The sequence below is a fragment of the Leucoraja erinacea genome, chromosome 5 (assembly GCF_028641065.1).
Source record: "Leucoraja erinacea ecotype New England chromosome 5, Leri_hhj_1, whole genome shotgun sequence".
NCBI lineage: Eukaryota > Metazoa > Chordata > Chondrichthyes > Rajiformes > Rajidae > Leucoraja > Leucoraja erinaceus.
The window spans coordinates 53,974,179-53,992,554 of record NC_073381.1 but is presented as its reverse complement, the minus strand read 5'-3'; the positions used below and the strand labels follow the sequence as shown (position 1 = coordinate 53,992,554).

General features: G+C 39.4%; 1 protein-coding gene across 1 annotated transcript in view; it reads left to right on the top strand.

Annotated features, from left to right (window-relative positions):
• The window catches only part of lama2 (laminin, alpha 2), a 323,797-nt gene that overhangs the window by 250,531 nt on the left and 54,890 nt on the right, over positions 1 to 18,376 (top strand). Inside the window, exons 35-44 of the mRNA XM_055636370.1 lie at positions 18 to 160; positions 2,537 to 2,635; positions 3,016 to 3,127; positions 3,986 to 4,148; positions 5,993 to 6,203; positions 7,041 to 7,157; positions 9,318 to 9,478; positions 12,346 to 12,484; positions 15,116 to 15,218; positions 17,620 to 17,736. Of these exons, the coding sequence (XP_055492345.1) occupies positions 18 to 160; positions 2,537 to 2,635; positions 3,016 to 3,127; positions 3,986 to 4,148; positions 5,993 to 6,203; positions 7,041 to 7,157; positions 9,318 to 9,478; positions 12,346 to 12,484; positions 15,116 to 15,218; positions 17,620 to 17,736 (1,365 nt within the window). The remainder of the gene's footprint in view (positions 1 to 17; positions 161 to 2,536; positions 2,636 to 3,015; positions 3,128 to 3,985; positions 4,149 to 5,992; positions 6,204 to 7,040; positions 7,158 to 9,317; positions 9,479 to 12,345; positions 12,485 to 15,115; positions 15,219 to 17,619; positions 17,737 to 18,376) is intronic.

The window sequence follows — 18,376 nt, the reverse complement described above, 5'->3', positions numbered from 1 at the left end:
AATTAATCTTTTGCTAGCTTGTGATGATAAATGCACCGGACTTCTGTTGAGTGACCTTGAACATTTTGACCAAATTATCACAAGGCTGAATCTTTCTGGACCCTTTCCCCCTCCTTATAAGGTGCTTTTTGGATACGAAAATGCATCTCAAGAATTGAGGGCAAGTACATATTTATCTCTCAAACTATTCTTTCCAGTTATGATAATAAATTAAAAAGAATAAGATATGTGAAATCCCGTTGTAAAACATTAACGTGCATTTATACCGTCTTTTACTAGTATTGCAATTGTTGGAAAAGTCAACATTTTTCTATAGTTTATTGTTGGGTTCCAAACATTACTGTTGTTCCCAAAAAATTGTGAATATATTTTGATGAGCAATAGATTTTTCGAACTGATAAAACTGGTCAATGGGTGGGTATCAAGGGGTATCTAATAATTAGTCATGCCCCGTGCAATGAAAGGTGATTGTGCTTATTGGACGTCAATCATTCAAGATGCCATTGCAAGAGTTCTCAAGACAGTGTCATAATTTCAACCAATTTCAGCTACTTCAGCATCAGGTCAGCTCTGGGGATCTTCACTAATTATTGCACAATATTGAGTTCCATTCACAATTTCTAAGGGAATTAAGCAGTATCTGGATGACTTTCAAATATGCTCTGAAGCAGCAAATACCATTCTTGTCAATCGAAACAACAGGCAAAGACTATCACATAAAATTGAGAGATGAACCATTTTCCTTTAGCATTAACTGGTACTAACATTGCCAGGCCCCAGCATCAACTCCTGGTGTTGCCATTAACCAGATATTTTACTTACACACCCTTTACATAAATGCTGGGATTTTAAGGAGAAGGTTACAGTTTGAGCACCCTATTTGAATGACTTGAAATCTCCTGAAACAACTTGGAGAACAAAGTATAATTGAATACTCTACTTACTTAGTTCGATGAATGTAGCGCCAAAAAGCGCTCGAAACTCAGTACTATCCAGAAAGAAAAGCAGCTTTGCATGATGTTTACCCCATCCATTTATTCTCCCCATCACCTCGGTACAGTGGCTACAGCTTATCATTTACAGAATACACTGTAATTACTTAGCTGGGCAACAGTGACACCACCCCTCAAACCCATAGTGTCCATCACCACGAGCCGCAGCCAAATGGGAAAACTACTACACACAGTTGTGCTCAGTCACACACTATCACATCACATCAAGAGTTATTATGAACATGACTAAAATCTGCATTCCCATAGTATACTCTCCCCTTGTTTTTTACATCCCAAACTCTTGTTGACTCATCTGTCCAGCGGACCAAAAATTAATGTTCCACTGCGCCTTTTCAATGTTTGTTATAAGGAGAAACAAGAGTCAGGTCGTGGGAAGGAAGACAGGATGAGAATTTAAACATCAAGCAATTTAGAACCAGGAATCACTGCAGGTTGATAGTAGTAGAGAATGATTGAACAAGAGTTGGTGTGGGTTAGGACATAGGCAGAGTTTAAGATGATTATGTTTAGGAACTGCTCAAATTAAACTAAACGAATTGAATTGCAATAGTCAAATATATAAGTAACATGGCTAAGGATGTACAGCTGCAGATGAACAATGGAGAGTGCAATATTGCAGAGGTAAAAGTAGAAAATGCTATGAGTTGAATAGATGTGTGTTCAGAAACCCATTACAGGGTTGAGTTTATCATTGGGGTTGTGAGCCCACAGACAGTTTCATAGACTTCAATGCATAAAATTATAATTTAGTAATTCCTTTTCTCTTTTACTTGTGGCCAGTAACTAAGATGCATATTGGCCTGAATCTTACTGCAATGGTCAGCTGTTCTGAAGTGAACTGCCTACTTCTATCCAAGCAGAATAAAGTAAATCCTGAATTTATATGCAGGTGCTGTGAGTTTGGGAGCAGCTGACAGATTCAGGGGGCAAATGTATCACTCTAGTCTCTCCATGTCCACGGGGAATATGGCAGTGAACTACCATCTTGCTCGGATTGCCCAGCTGGTCTGAGAGGTTATTAATGTTAATGGCGATTCTTGGATCACAGCATTAACAATAGACAAAGCTTAGGTCTGCCTATCAAATATGTAAGAAGAATCCTGGTGTGGGTGAGTGGGGTGGGGAGGGGGTGGAAGGAGGGGAGTTATGCTCTGCATTTCATTGCACAAAGTGTATCACCATCCAGACATTCCAATTGACTCAATGGAATGGAAAAGATTGTGAGATCAGCTCTTCGCATTTGGATCAGCTAATTACAGGTGTACATGGTCTCTTGGTGATGATTTTAGATGGTACATCCAGCCTACAAATGTGACATTGTTCATCATAATTAATGTGGTGCTACAAATGTTTAGGTGTTTAATGATCTACAGATTGAATGTATTGTCCAATTAATCCAACTTGCAATGTATCCATTAATATCTAATTTCAAACCAAAAAAACTGTAATATGGTAGTTTTGGTGTCATGAGTGCTCATTGTGTACATTTCCTGTAATTACAACACTTGTTCATATCTTCACAGTACCTAATGTCACCACAGAGAGCTCCAGAAAGACTTCTACAGCTGGCAGATAGTAACCTGGATACTTTGATCACAGAGATGGATGAATTACTGAACAGGGTACAGAAGAGATACAGTAATGTAGACCTTGCACTAAACATAACAAAGAATGTCTAACTTCTGTTGCAGGAAACCTGATTTCAGTAACTACAATTTAATCTGATAAAATAACCCAGAGCCAGTGCATATCATATTATTATTTGCCACAATAAAAAAATTGTGACACAAATGTTTCCCCCCTGCATCAGTGAATTTTATTTATTTTTCCAAAATACCTTAACAAAATCAAAATAAAATGTTATAGATTTGTGCCAAGGAAACTAAAAATGAATTTACATTGTTCAAACACATGAATATGAGTGCCTGTACAAAATAGTGTTAAGATATTTATTTTGTAGGTGAAGTCATTTTTAACTGAAATGTTTTATATTTCAAATTAGATATCAAAAGTTTCTGCAGATGGTGAGCAAACAGATAAAGACACTGAAAAGACACTCAAACGAGCAATGGAGTTGGAAAAATCCATCAAATATGTTATGCTGGCCTCTCAAGGTAGGCATGTAGAATCATTGCATCAGAAAGCTTTCTTCAAGCATGTGTATTAGGCATCACTTTTTTGTCTCTTATATTTTGATATTGTTGTATCTTGATATAATGTGACAGAAACTACAATAGATAATCGGTGCAGGAGTAGGCCATTTGGCCCTATGTAGAGGAGAGGTAGTCATTGTCAGGGGTGGAAGATTGCAACCTTCATGTGGTCCGCCCAGTTTCGCTGAATGCAATCAACCCGGCGTGCACAATCAAATAAGATCAGAGACAATAGACAATAGGTGCAGGAGTAGGCCATTTGGCCCTTCGAGCCAGCACCACCATTCAATGTGATCATGGCTGATCATCCCCAATCAGTACCCCGTTCCTGCCTTCTCCCCATATCCCCTGACCGCTATTTTTAAGAGCCCTATCTAGCTCTCTCTTGAAAGCATCATAAAGCTTTCTACCTATCTACTGATTTTATAAAAAATAATACATGCCAACTTAATGCAGTACTTAAAACTTTATCTAAGCTCCAAACTGTATCTCACATAACTTAGTTTGTGTAAGATTGATAGGTAAGATTTTGTTTACACATTTACATTAGCTGCCATTATTTCAATACTATTGCATGTAATAAGCACATGCTCATAAAAAATTGTAGCATCTGCATGTAATGTTTCAACTAATATCTTACGGAGAAGATGTCAAAACAAAGAACTGCAGATGCTGTTTTGTACCAATGATAGATGCAAGGTGCTGGAGTAACTCAGCGGGTCAGGCACCATCTCTGGAGTAAAAGGATAGGTGATGTTTTGGGTTGGGACCCTTCCTCAGGCATGCCTTACAGTATTTATTCCCCTTTTCAATTCACAGATTTAAAAGACCAATCTAAAAAGTTAAATGAAACCATTAGAATCAAAGATGGCGTTTCGGGGAAAAACATACAACACATGCAGAAGGATGTAGAAAATATGATGGCAAAGATGCGAGAGCGATCATTTGATAAGCATGAAGAAGTGGCTGATGATGAACTTGAGTATGCAGTTTTGCTCTTTATATTGTTCATGTACACGGTTTCATCAAAGCACACATGATATTTGGCACAGAAACAGGCCATTTGCTCGAACTAGTTCATGCTGTTGTTAATTTTCCATTTAATCCTCCTTCTGTCTACTCAGCTAAATTTATCTGCAGAAGCCTTTATTCCGTTCTTTCTCTGGTGAATCGTCTGCCTCCCCTCACTTTTACTATTCCCAGGGGTACCAAGTTCCACATTTACACCATTCATTCGTTGAGTAAAGAATCAGATTCCCCATTGGGTTTCTTGGTGACTATTTTATTTTGATGGTCATTTGTTATGCAGTTTCTAAACTTTAAAGATTTTAATGATTTCCATAACATCCCTCAGCTTTCATTCTCAAGAGACAATCCTGTTTGTTCATCCGCTTCTGATATGTATTTTCTCATATTTATGATATAATCTTTGAAAATCATCCCCATTTTCAGTATCTCTATATTTTGTATGGAGTACTCCAAATGTGATACAATTACGTATCAATGTATATTCACCATAATTCCCTACTTTTTGATTCTATTTATTTAAAAATAACAGCTTGTGTTTAATGTGCTGTCTTTTATGGTGTAGCCTACTGTGGCTCAACTATTAGTTATTGATAATTTGAACTAAGATCCCAGAATATATTTTTAAATGAATTATAAATATGAATTGGAAAATTGTTTAAAATCAGCTGTAAATTAAATTAATTTGATGGAAGTGTTGTAAATTGGAGGAAAAGACATACTGTGAAAGATCAAGCAAAAACACTGGGACCTAACCAATTACAGTATGACAATTATTTGTAAAGTAACAGAAATGGTTATTTAGCAAGATGTTCTTATCCAAGAATGGACTTCTTAATTGCAATTAGTAAGATTTTAGATATAGGATTGCAGCCTGATCAATTTCCCAGATTATTTTGAAATATCAGTCAATTTAGGATACTCAGTGATCCTTACTAAAGGTGGTTATGGTACAAATGAATAGCTGACACACTCGCTAACCCAGCTAATGAGAAGTTAAAATTTCCTACAAGTATCAATACCCTGACCCTAATGTTATACGGGAGTAGCATTCTATGTGATCACATTTATTCTTTTCCAACACTGCTGACATTTCCTATAAACAACCTTTAACAAAGTCTGAGGCCATCTCCAGTAGACATACTCCTTGGCGAGGTGAATGTTGTCAGAAGGATCAGTGTTTGGAAGCTTTTCGTTGCAGATAGACTGATCAGCTTGTAAGCCCTTCCTCTATATTTGGGGATGTGGCCGTTGCAGTAGAAATAGAATGTTTGGAGCAATGGACAACAACTACCACCTGAGTTATATTTAAATATTTAACTAGAAGCAGGAGAAGGCCATCAGGCTCCTCAAGCCTGCCTCACCATTCAGTATGATCGTGGCTGATCCATACCAACCTAAACTCCTTTTCTGTGTCTCACTTCCTCAATCTTTCAAATATCAATCTACCTTCATCTTAAATATATCAAATGGTCTGACCTCCACTACCCTCCGGGACAGAGGATTCCAAACATTCACTGCCTTCTGAGAGAATATTTTCTTTGCACTTAATTTAAATGACTGCCCCCTTATTTGGTAGTTATGTCCCCTTGTTCATGTCTCACCTACAGGTGGAAATAATTGGGAAGACCAGGAATTTCTGAATTTGAGCAAAACAACCTTTACAGCTGATGTGCATTTCCAGAAGGACTGTTTGAAAAATGAGATGTTTTGGTTGCACAGAGATCATAATATCATAATGAGACAAGTTTGAGGGACTGTCTTGTCCCTTTCTTATGCTTCATATGTTTTGGATTTCAGTGCTGCCATTACACTTTTAGAGAAAGTGAAAAAGATGTTTGGTGATCCCCATAAAACTACTCAAGATCTTAAGGATGATGTTATGGGCAAAGTTGCTGATTACAAAGAAAAATTTGATGAAGCTCAGGAATTGTTGAAAGAAGCACGAGAAAAAATTGAAGAAACTGACCACTTGTATGCTGTTAATCAAAGAAATATGACTGCACTGGAGGTACACATTTATTTCAATCATTCAATCCTATTCCTTTCTGAATCCTTTCTAATTTTGTGTACTTCTCACAACCCCATTAAATATCTTCATTTTCATCAGTTTAGCCTGGTTTTTAGCCACCTATAGTAACACCTGATGATTTGATATCCATTTCTTTATCGCTGCTGTGCAGTCTGTTGTAAAGGAAGAAAATATATGCAGGTCTCTGTTGTGACCACTTTGATAAATATTGACCAGTTTGGACTTTTATTTTTGCTTTTAGGTTTTCAAGATGTTTTAAGTTCCTGCCCCTAGATTACGCTGGAATAACAAAATAATTCAGTTTCCTTCTAAAATCCAATTTTGAATGCAGACAAATGATTTCAGAAGTATCTACTTTTTGTTACCAGTTAATACTTGGATGAATTCTGGCAATTCCCACTGACAAGAATATATTCTAACACTGTTGTTCTTTGAGACTGGAGAGTTGGCAGAAAGAAATAAGTATATATTTTTTTTAATTGAAAATGTAGTTCACTAACCCTGAATACTGGACGGACATACACAGCGATTTAGATTTGGTGATTTTGAAGGGGCATATATCCATGTCTCTAACATTATAGGGTAAATGAATATGAATGCATTCATCCTTAGCATGCTAAAGGATTTTGTTCAGTTGATTGCAGGAGCATCCATGTCACAGCTTGTTTCCTCTAGCTCCAAAATCCCCCCGCCCCACTCCCATATTCTCCTCAGCATCGGGAAGTTGATAGAGGGGGACCTCTTATAATGACATTCATGGTACAAGTGATTATTTTGGGAGTTGATTCAGATTTTTTTTTTATTGACTTCATTCAGAAAAGGAAGCAGGCAGTTGAAGATGGAAAAAAGGACACTGATGACATACTGAAGGATGGACAAGACCTTGTAGCTGAAGCCAATACACATTTGGAAGCTCTCACATTGGGATTGGATGTAAGTTAAAGAAAAAAGAAAAATAAGAAATGCAAGTTATCAGTGTGAAGGAATTTCATATGGAGTAAGAGATGAGCCTCATTAATTCTGCAAATTTTGCAAATAAAATTACAGATTTACCTGTGTTGATACTCCAAGTGGTAACTCGTAATTTTCCTCACGACATCGGAGGCCATTCAACCCATCAAGTTCATGCCATCAATTCCATTCCCTCAAAGATAGACACAAAATGAAAGAGTACCATTTCTGGAGAAAATGTATAGGTGATGCTTTGAGTCGCGACCCTTTTTCAGACTGAAGAAGAGTCCCGTTCCGAAATGTCACCTATCCATTTTCTCCAGTCATGCTTCCTGACCTGGGTCGCGACTCAAAGCATCACCTATACATTTTTGTCAATCTTTGGTATAAATCAGTATCTCCAGTTCCTTTTTATTATTTTATTAAATTTGTCAAGAGACACTGTGCATCTACCCGATCTATTCCTCTCATGATTTTATACACCACTATAAGATCACCGCTCATCCTGTGCTCCACGGAATGGCATCCCACCCTACTCAACCTCTCCCTATAGCTCACACCCTCCATCCAGGCAACATCCTCATAAATTTTATCTGTAGCCTTTCCAGCTTGTCAACATCTTTCCTATAACGTGGTGCAGAGAACTGAACACAATTCTCAAAATGCGGCCTCACCAACATCTTATACAACTGCAACACGACTCCCAACTTCTATACTCGAGCTCTGAGGCAGTAGCATTACCTACTGCACCAGTATGCTGCCCCTTTTTAGTTGGTTCAGTTCTTGTTGCTGAGGCCTTCAGCATGTCGGGGCCTTGGAAAGGTGAAAGGGTGACCAGGATCAGCCCACTGACAAAAATAAATATTGCCAAGTCCCTTGATCACACCTACTAATAAAAAAATAAACACCATCTTGTAAACTAAAATATTTAGAACAGTTGCTTTCAAACATATTGACGGATTTAATGCATGAATAGACACAAAAAGCTGAAATAACTCAGCGGGACAGGCAGCATCTCTGGAGACACAAAATGGGTGATGTTTCTGATCAAGGCCCTTCTAAATGAATGTTCCCTTGACTCAATCAACAGAATGGCAACACATGCCACCTGACTTCTGGCCTGGAGCTGGATTTTGGGTGGATTCCTCACCCTAAGTAATGGAGAAATGTCACAACTATCCAGTCCCAGAATGAGCTGCAGTGCCTGAACAAATTGACTGCTAAGCAGTAAACTGCTGGCAGTAACATCTAGGTTACTGACATCGTAAGCAGAGGAGGGGAATTAAGATAGCAGCCTCCATTGTTGTCAGTGATTTCTGATCTCTGAGTTCCATGATTTACATATTACAATATAAACTAGATTTCAGGAGGTCAACCAGATAGTCCTCGTCACAATTAATTCATATTGTGAGATACAAGCGCTGCCACAGAACTGCTAAAGTGACCTTTGTCAACCAGCTAAGCCACACCTGCTGACTCAGCAGGTTGGTAAATCACAACCCAGTTGAACTATCCAAGTGCTTCTGACTTAGATATTCAAAAACTTATTGAAATTAATCAAACTTTATACAAGTTTGAAAGTAAAAATGTGAAATAACTATTTTTTAAGGATATTCAAATAATCCCGGTTAAAATAAAGCCGACTTTCAATGACACTCCCTGTACCAGTTGTAACTTACCAGAGATTATTTGAAAGGATTTCCATGAAGTGGTGAGGAGTTGCTGATTCTTTGCATTCCGTTCCTGGACTCCTTGAGCTGCTCCTGGACTCACTAGCAACTTCAAAACTTCCAATTACCTGCAGATAGGAAAATTTCATTCCACCTAACTCAGAGAAATACGAGCAGATCTTTGCAAAATCTGGCCTATTGAATAGTTGGAACTCATAATAGGATTTATATTTTAATAAAGCAATACAAAATGTTCACTTTGACGATGCAGTTTTAGGTAAGCTGATTGTCCTATCAAATCATTAAAATGCATGTGTTCTTTACATACCTACTGCATTTGATTTATACCTGGCAGATGCTTTAATTTTCAAGGTGAAACATCTGTATGTTTACAGTACCTATAAAGTCAGTGGGTAAAATTGAAAATTGTTTATATTCTATTTTGTGTTGAGCACATTTTTCTTTTTGACAGGAACTAAAAAAGCAAGAACATCTGGAGCCATTAACTACAGAGCTAAAAGACAAACTGGATGAATTGGCAGCAGGTATTCATGATGAGAAGCTTCCAGAACTGGTCCTCCAGGCAGAATATCATGCTGCAGAATTAAATGACTCGTCTGGAATCCTGGATGGGTGAGATAATCTGACAGTTTACATTGATACATGTATTTTGATAAATGTGCAAACGTGCTTTCGAGAATGCACTCAAACCAAAATTTGATGCCAAGTCAAAGAAGGTGACATTGTAAGATATGATCAACAGAAAACCTTATGGGATAGTAGTTAAAGGAGAATCCTGAAGAGGAATTGGATAGATTAGACAATAGACAATAAGTGCAGGAGTAGGCCATTCGGCCCTTCGAGCCTGCACCAGGGGAGGGGAGAATTTTATCTGTTGGGCAACTGTTCCCAACCTAGGGTAAATTTACCCCCATGGGATAAATGTTGCCTTCCCAGGGGGTAAATCTGTTGATTCTGGTTTTGTACATAGTTTTTCTCATTGACTGGCTGTGTTTGGTTCTGGTATACCCGTATCTGTTCATCATTAGTTGTTCATAAATAAGTGAGATAATATTGTTATGTGCTATTAAAGTTGCCTGGGGTAAACGGGACGAAAAATGTTGGGAGCCCATGCTGTAGGGTATGAAATAGGCTGGATGTGGAAATCATGAACCAAATTGGGCTCGAAAAATGGGATTAACAACAATGATGGAGACAGTTCGAATGGTGTATGACAGATTCCTGTTAGTTATCATCATCGCTCAGAATTGTCCCCTTACAGAACCAAGTGAAGCTAATGATGGAAAAATGTTTTGAATTATGTTGATTTTCAGTGATAAGAAAACTTTTATTAAAAAATGATTTTGATAGGACTGCTCGAAACATGCAATATAAAATAAAACAAAAATTGTGGATTTGGCAGTTTATTGCATAAATGATAAAGAGCCTGTCCCACTTTCACGACCGATTTCACAAACTTTTTTACTAATGGACATTTTCCATCAGGCTAGAAAAATGCCCCGAGCTACTTGATGCCACGAGTATGTATGACTAGCATCTCGACCTACCTACGACCTCCTAAGACCTCGTGATGACCTTGCTGCGAGTATTAGTCAAGGGCAAACTCGGCAGATATCGTGAATTAGGTCGTGAAAGTGGGACAGGCCCTTAAGGGATTGAAAGGTGTTGTTATCCAGAGGGACCTGGGTGTCTTTGTACACAGATTATTGAAAGTTAGCTCAAAGTACACCAGATAATTAAGAAGGCAAATGGTATTTTGGCTGCCATTACACGATATTTCACTACAATTATAAAGGGCCTTGAGTACACTTTTGATCCCCTTACCTAAACAATGATACACATGTAATACAGGGAGTGCAGTGACGATTCATAAGAGTGGCAGATCTGTTACATGATGAGACTTTGAGTAGGCTAGGTATTATTAATTAGAATTTAGGAAAATAAAATATGATCTCAATGAAACCAACAAGACAGATGTACAAAGGATGCTTCCCATGGAAAAAATGGAGTCTGGAACCAGGAGTCAGTTTCAAAATAACCTGTTGACCTGTTTAAGAAAACAGATAAGAATTAATTCCTTAGCCACTCCCAAGGAGTCTGGACTTCCGTACCCAAGTGAACCATAGAGGCTCAGTTGGCACTGTGCTAAAATATCAGTTGTGATCTTATTTAATAGTGGAGGAGCCAAGAGATTTGGGTTTATTATTGCCACATATAGCGAGGTGCAGTAAAAACCTTTGTTTTGCATGCTAACCAATCGTCAGATAACACTATGCATAAATACAATCAAGCCCAAACTCAAGTACTATAGGTAGAACAAAGGGAAACATACAGAGTGCAGAAGGATAATCATAAACAGAACTGGAGAGATGAGTAGGAGATTTCCAGTAATGGGGCAAAGAGGAGAAGATGCTACACATCGCCAAAAGTGTCTCTCCCTTTGCTGTTAAAAAGTGGACAGAGTCTTATGGAACAGGCCAACTTTCTCATTGCAATTGGTGTTTAGATATATGATCATTTGCTCCAATTTTTTGGCACCACATCTGAGGAAGGATGTGCTAGCTCTGGAGAGGGTCCAGAGGAGGTTTACAATAATAATTCCAGGTTAACCTATGATCAGCGTTTGTCAGCAATGGGCCTGTACACTGTGGGCCTAAACACTGGAGTTTAGGCGAATGAGGGGGGACCTCATTGAAACATATAGAATAGTGAAAGGCTTGGATAAAGTGGATGTGGAGAGGATGTTTTCACAAGTGGGAAAGTTCATCATCTCAGAATTAAAGGACATTCTTTTAGGAAGGAGATGAGGAGAAATTTATTTAGTTAGAGGGTGGTGAATGTTTGGAATTCTTTGCCACAAAAGGCTGTGGAGGCCAAATCTGGATATTTTTAAAAGTAGAGATGGATAGATTTTTGATTAGCACCGGTGTTAGAGGTTATGGGGAGAAGGCAGGAGAATGGGGTTAGGAAGAAGAGATAGATCAGCCACGATTGAATGGTGGAATAGACTTGATGGGCCGAATGGCCTAATTCTACTCCTATCACATGTGACCTTAAAGACATAAAAAGAAAAACAAATTACACCAAGCCACCTAATTTCCTTGATAGTAGATGAGCAGTCCAATTTTTAATCAAAGCACGACAAGTATAAAAATGTTATTAGTAATGCACCTCATATTCCGCCTGGGTAGCCTGCGGCCGGCGGGCATGAACATTGAATTCTCCCAATTTTGCTAGCCCTTGCTGTCTCCTCCCCTTCCATCCCCCCGCCCTCGGGCTCCTCCTCCTCCCCTTTTTCCTTCCTTCTCCCCCCCCCACCCCACCCCCTATCAGTCTGAAGAAGGGTTTCAGCCCGAAACGTCACCTATTTCCTTCGCTCCATAGATGCTGCTGCACCCGCTGAGTTTCTCCAGCATTTTTGTGTACCTTATTATTAATGCTGTTGACTGTATTTATAAATAGTTTTCTCTGTAAAATAGCATCCTTGCAGAAGCCAAGAACTTGTCCTTGAATGCAACTGCTGCCTTCAGAGCTTACACTAATATCAAAGAAAAAATTGATGAAGCTGAAAAAATGGCAAAAGAAGCCAAGAATATAGCTAATCAAGCTGTGAGACAGGTAAGAAGGAAGGGTCCCTTATTCTTGAAAAATAATTTTATGAATTCTGGTTATTAGAGTGCTGTGCTCATTAAACTATTTTGCATTCATTTATTTTTGTCACTATAACTTGTTATGTGAATAATCAAACAAAAAATGTAATATATTTGCTCCTGAATGCCAAGTTGTTTAAAGTTTACAAAGTACAGCGTCGATTTAGTCAGGGAGGGCTTCAGGAACTGAATGTTTTAATCCTGTCCCCATGTTAAATTAGTGGAGCAACGAGTATGGAGAAGTGGGTATCATAACAGTAGGGTTATGGCCACAGTAACACAACGAATAGTGGCAGTGAATTCTAATTAAACACGAAGGTTGAAAATCAGCAGGGTACAGGGAAAATCAGAGGGTAAAAAGCCACTGGAATGGAACTGAGACATAGCCAAGGGGAAAACACACAAGGTAAAATCGGCTTGTGGAATCATGTGAAAGGGGGCCATTCAGTCCATCATGATTTTGTTGGACCTTTGAAAGAGCAGACCTCTTGGCCAATTCAGCAACCAAGGTGCATATATTTCGTGCAATTAGCAGAAGGATCAGCAAAATAATTAAAAAAAAAAATAACCCAGAGGGTGGTAGGGATTTGAATATCCTTGACTGATTAGGTAGTGAAGGCAGAAATCCTCACCTCATTTAAAAGGTACAGGTAGTTCTACTATAACATGTGTTTCCAAAATGTGAGTTAGTTATCACGTGATTATTGGGTTGAGAACACTATATGCATCACACAGGTTGTAGTGCAGTCGTGATTGGGAAAACATGTTTCAATCTGTACTTTGTAGGCATCTATGTAGTTTTGTTAAAATGAGACTTTCAATAATGTGAGGTTTCTTTAGACCATAACTATCACATTATAGCAGGACTTTGATGAATATTTAGTTTAGAGATACAGATACAGCGTGGAAACAGGCCCTTTGGCCCACCGTGTCTGTGCCGACCAGCGATCCCTACACATTAACACACTCCTATGGACATTTTTTACATTTACCAAGCCAATTAACCTGCAAACCTGGACGTCTTTGAAGTGTGGGAGGAAACCGAAGATCTCGGAGAAAACCCATGCACCAGGTCACAGGGAGAATGTACAAACTCCGTACAGGCAGCACTCATAGTCGGGATCAAACCTAGGTCTCCGGTGCTGCATTCGCTGTAAAGCAGCAACCCTGCCGCTGCGCCACCGTGACCGCCCTACTGTGTGCTGTGGGCTTGCCGATGAAGTACTGATGGGTGGGCGAGGTTGTGGAGCTCTTTTTTAACCAGCATAGATATGATATGCTGAATAATCGCCTTCTGTATTGTACAATTTTTATGATTCTATCCAATTGGTCCTATTCCATTGCACCTTTCCAATAGTCATGAAAGTGATTATTTTTCAATTACAGTACTGGGCAAAATAAGTGAAGCAGTAAAGTCAGATCATTGATACAAATAAATATTGTTAAAATAGCTCACTGTTTCTCTGGAATGCACTGACTCAGTAGTTACTAATACCACTGAGAGCATGTTTTTAAATTGGGTAATATCTAAAATAGACCAGTAAATTGAGCGGAACGAAGACTCAAATTTCTTTCATCATTGCACTCTTAATGCTATTCATCAGTTTGGATTATATGCCATTATAAGATGTGGATTAATTGTTGTATGTTACAGAAGTGTATTGGATGATATCTTTAGAGTCCACTGCAGCCAAATTTATGGTTTTAAAGTTCCAGATCCTGCTGTAAGCATCAGTCTATTTTGGTTTGACATAGTGAGCTGAAAGGCCTGTTCTTGTGCTGTACTGTTTTGTGCTCTGGGCTTCACAATTCAGGTGTATAAAAGCATAAGGCAAATAGGTAGGGTGAATACGCAGAGCCACCCAGGGTAGGGGAATCAAGGGTAGGACCTTGGTTTAAGGTGAGAGGGGAAAGATTGAATAAGAACATGGGGGGCAACTTGTTTTTGTTGAGTTGCAAAAGGAGGTAGTTGAGCGAGATACTAAAACAGCTTTAAATGAACCGGTCAGGTGCATGGATAGGAAAGATTTAGAGGGATATGGGATGAAAGCGGCCAAATAGGACTTGCTTAGATGAGGTATCTTGGTCGACATAGATGAGCTGTGCTGAAGGGCCTGTTTCCATGCTTTTAAGACTCTAAGACTCATCCGAATTTGCTGAATGGAATTCTTCACCAAACCAAACCAGGGAGAGAAGAATTGCCCACTCAAATTAGAAAAAGAGAAGATCAGAGAGAGAAATCAACAACATGAGATAGAGGTGCTTAGAGGGGAAAGTTCAACTAGAAAGATACAAGCACAGTTAGAAAATGAAAATTCAAATAACTAGTCAGATGTTCAGTGAGTAAAATCTAAATCCAGGGAGTTAGACACTTGATCGAGAACTAAAGATACATACTGGATAGGGAAAATAGGCAAAAGACATCGGAAGCTAGATGAACAGAATCTAGAAATACTACTTCAGAATTTTGCTCTTAACAAAATCAACAATGCCACCCAGAAATGTTGCTAGACAACGTCCTAAAAGTGATCTTAACGCCTGCCGTCATTGTCCTGTTTTAAGTAATGCTGGCTGCGCTGATTTTTGTTTCTGTAATCAGGCATCTGGTCCAGATGGATCTTTAAAGGATACTGCCAAGAACTCACTACAGATGAGCTTTAAACAGTTGAATGAAGCCAAACGATTGGGGGCAGATGTAAAGGGTAAGCAAAGGGTAGATCTGTACATGTAAGATTATATAAGCACGCTGATTTATTCCGTCACATTGTGTTATATATTTCAACACTACCAGCTCACCACAGTGGGAAAAAAAAAACATATTTCTGAGCACAACAAACTGCTGGAGGAACACAAAATTGCTGGAGAAACTCAGCGGGTGCAGTAGCATCTATGGAGCGAAGGAAATAGGCGACGTTTCGGCCCAAAACGTCGCCTATTTCCTTAGCTCCATAGATGTTGCTGCACCCGCTGAGTTTCTCCAGCAATTTTGTGTACCTTCGATCTTCCAGCATCTGCAGTTCCTTCTTGAACAAACTGCTGGAGGAACTTGATGGGCCAGGCAACATCTGTGGTGGAAAATCGACTGACAAGATTTTGGATTGTGACCCTTCTTAAGACTGCCTTAAGAAGAATCCCTTTGTTTTAATTCTCATCAACTCTTCCCCAGATTCTACCATTGACCTACATACTGGGGGTGATTAACTGTGGCCAATTATCCCACTGACCAGCACATTTTTTAGGATGTGGGAGGAAACTGGAGCATCCAGAGGATACTCAGGTGGTCACATGGAGAAAGTACATGCTCCACACGGACAACACTCAACTTTCTACAATGAGCTGGTTGTCATGATAGTTTCATCTCTAGTATTACTCCATTAAAATGTTTTGGGCAGGTAAGAATACACCAGAGTATAAGGTAGACACAAAATGCTGGAGTAACTCAGCGGGACAGGCAGCATCTCTGGAGAGAAGGAATGGGTGACGTTTCGGGTCGAGACCCTTCTTCAGAGTATAAGGGCTTACTATCAGAGTGAGCTTCCAAACTAAGAGAAATAATTGAGCTATAAGTAAAAAGTATTGCCATCACGTTCTTTCACCATATCGACAAAACACAGTTACTTCCAGCAGTTGTATCTGTTGTCAGATTTCTTGTGTCAGGCATTTTAAAGCCCATACAGAACCAAGAATATTCATAGCACCTGATGTGATTGGGTGATTATCATTGCTGGTGATGAAAATTATTCCTTGCATTCGTCAGCTATGATATCTTGGAGGCATATAAGATGGTGATGATGGCCTTTGACAATTAAATATCTATTAAAAAAATCTAAAGTAGTTAGTGGCTTAATAATTAATTTGTTCTTGGTGATGTAATGTATTTCTCTGAAGTACCTGAATATGTTGGATTCTGAGGTATGGACTTCAGCAGTCATCATTAAAGCTTATTCCAGAGACTTTGCCAATAGAGATAATGAAAGGGAATCTGCAGGTGGTAGCATTTATATGAACTTGCTTCGAGGGGAGACAACCTCTTGGCATCTATCCTGTCATTCCACATCAAAATCTTGTATGTTTTAATGAGATCATATCTCATTCTTCTAAATGCCATTGGCTATAGACCTGTCCTGTTCAATCCTTCCTTATCTCAGCAATCAAAGTAGTGAATCAATCTTGCACTGACTCCAAGGCAAACATATTCTCCTAAAAATAGAGAAACCTAAACTGCATGAAGTGGTCTCACAATGTAGAAACAAAGAACTGTGGATGCTGGTTTTCAAAAAAAAAAGGCAAAGTGCTGGATTGTGAAGGAACTGCAGATGCTGGTTTATGCCGGAGATAGACACTAAATGGTGGAGTAACTCAGAGATCAGGCAGCTTTCCTGGAAAACATGGATAGGGTTGGGACCTTTCTTTGTCTGGGGGGGGGGGGGGGAGAAAGCTGGAAGAGAAGAGGAGCAGGACAAAGTGTGGCAGGTAATGTGAACATAATCGAGGGCGGTGGGGGGGGGGGGGGGGGGGGGAGGGTTCGATAGGCAGATGGCTGGACAAAGAGCAGAGTTGGAAAAACAAGGTGTGACACCAAAAGATTGAAGAGTTGCAAATTGTGAAGCCAAAGGAAGGAATGTCCATGGAAGTGGGGGGAGAGGAAATAGGTGTGTGCTCAGGTGGGCCACAAGGGGAGGGATGAGGAGGAAGAATGGGAGGATGTGGGGGAAGAAAGGGGAGAGGAAGTGGTTAGACTTGTTGTGGTCTCACAATGTCCTGTGCTAGTCACAGTCCGACTCGATTCCGTTGTAACCTCATCTGTCATCACTCAAAATTCAAGTTGTGCACTTTTCAGCAATGTTATGGAGAAGTGATGTGAGGTTAGGACATATTGATTTTTTTCAGTTTCATTGCTGAATGCTTCTTTGCTCATTCCATTTGAGATCTCAAAGTCAGTACAGGACATGGCTTCAAATTGCGCCTGGTCTTGTCCAAATGGCCCAATAATGGGCACTAAACCATAGCATGAATAGCTCAAAAGTGTTGAAGACAAACACTTAGGTTAGTTCACTACATATGATGGATGCTATTTTTTTTTTATGTGCTTTTGCTTTTCAGAAAAGGAAGATGACTTGAATAATTTACAAAATAGGTTGAAGAATGGTACAACAAAAAATAATAACTTGCTGAAAGCCTTGAACGATACTCTTGCAAAACTCCAAGCCATTCCTAACGGTAAGTCTTTCAGGTGTGTGATTTCAGCCATGGGGTGTTCTTAGGAAGAGATTTACTATGCTCATCTGCATTCATTGATTGATAAAATACATCTCTTGATGCTCCCGAACACATCATCAGTGATGTAACCTGGGGTCATTGGGTGTTTCGGGTCTTTCAACATTAGACACCCTCACCCAGGTGACCCAGCTGTGGTTGATCAGACCACGACGTGTTCAGGTGGCATTCGCTCCTCCCCATGGACCTCCTCTCCTGATCCAGAGCCATCTCGAGGCCTACTCCGCTGCCTCTGTGGTGTTCTTGATGGCTCTTCTTCTCTCCATTCTGTTGATGCCCAGTGCACTCAAGGCTTTGTAGAGCCATTCCCCTGCAAAACCTCTGCAGCCAACCTCAATGTTCAAAACTTATTCACAAATTCTCCTTTGATTATGTGCCACAACCGTATCGACAGAATATACATGAAAGCAGTGTACACAAATTGCGTGTCCACAATCTTGGATGAAGTGTACACAATCTTGGATGAAGCCTCCCAACAATATGACAAAGACAGAAAATCATCCCTTTAAAGCCTCTTTTCTGTTAATTGTTTACTAAATTGTAATCACTGTGCTATTATTGTCTGTGCTAATATTGTCATCAA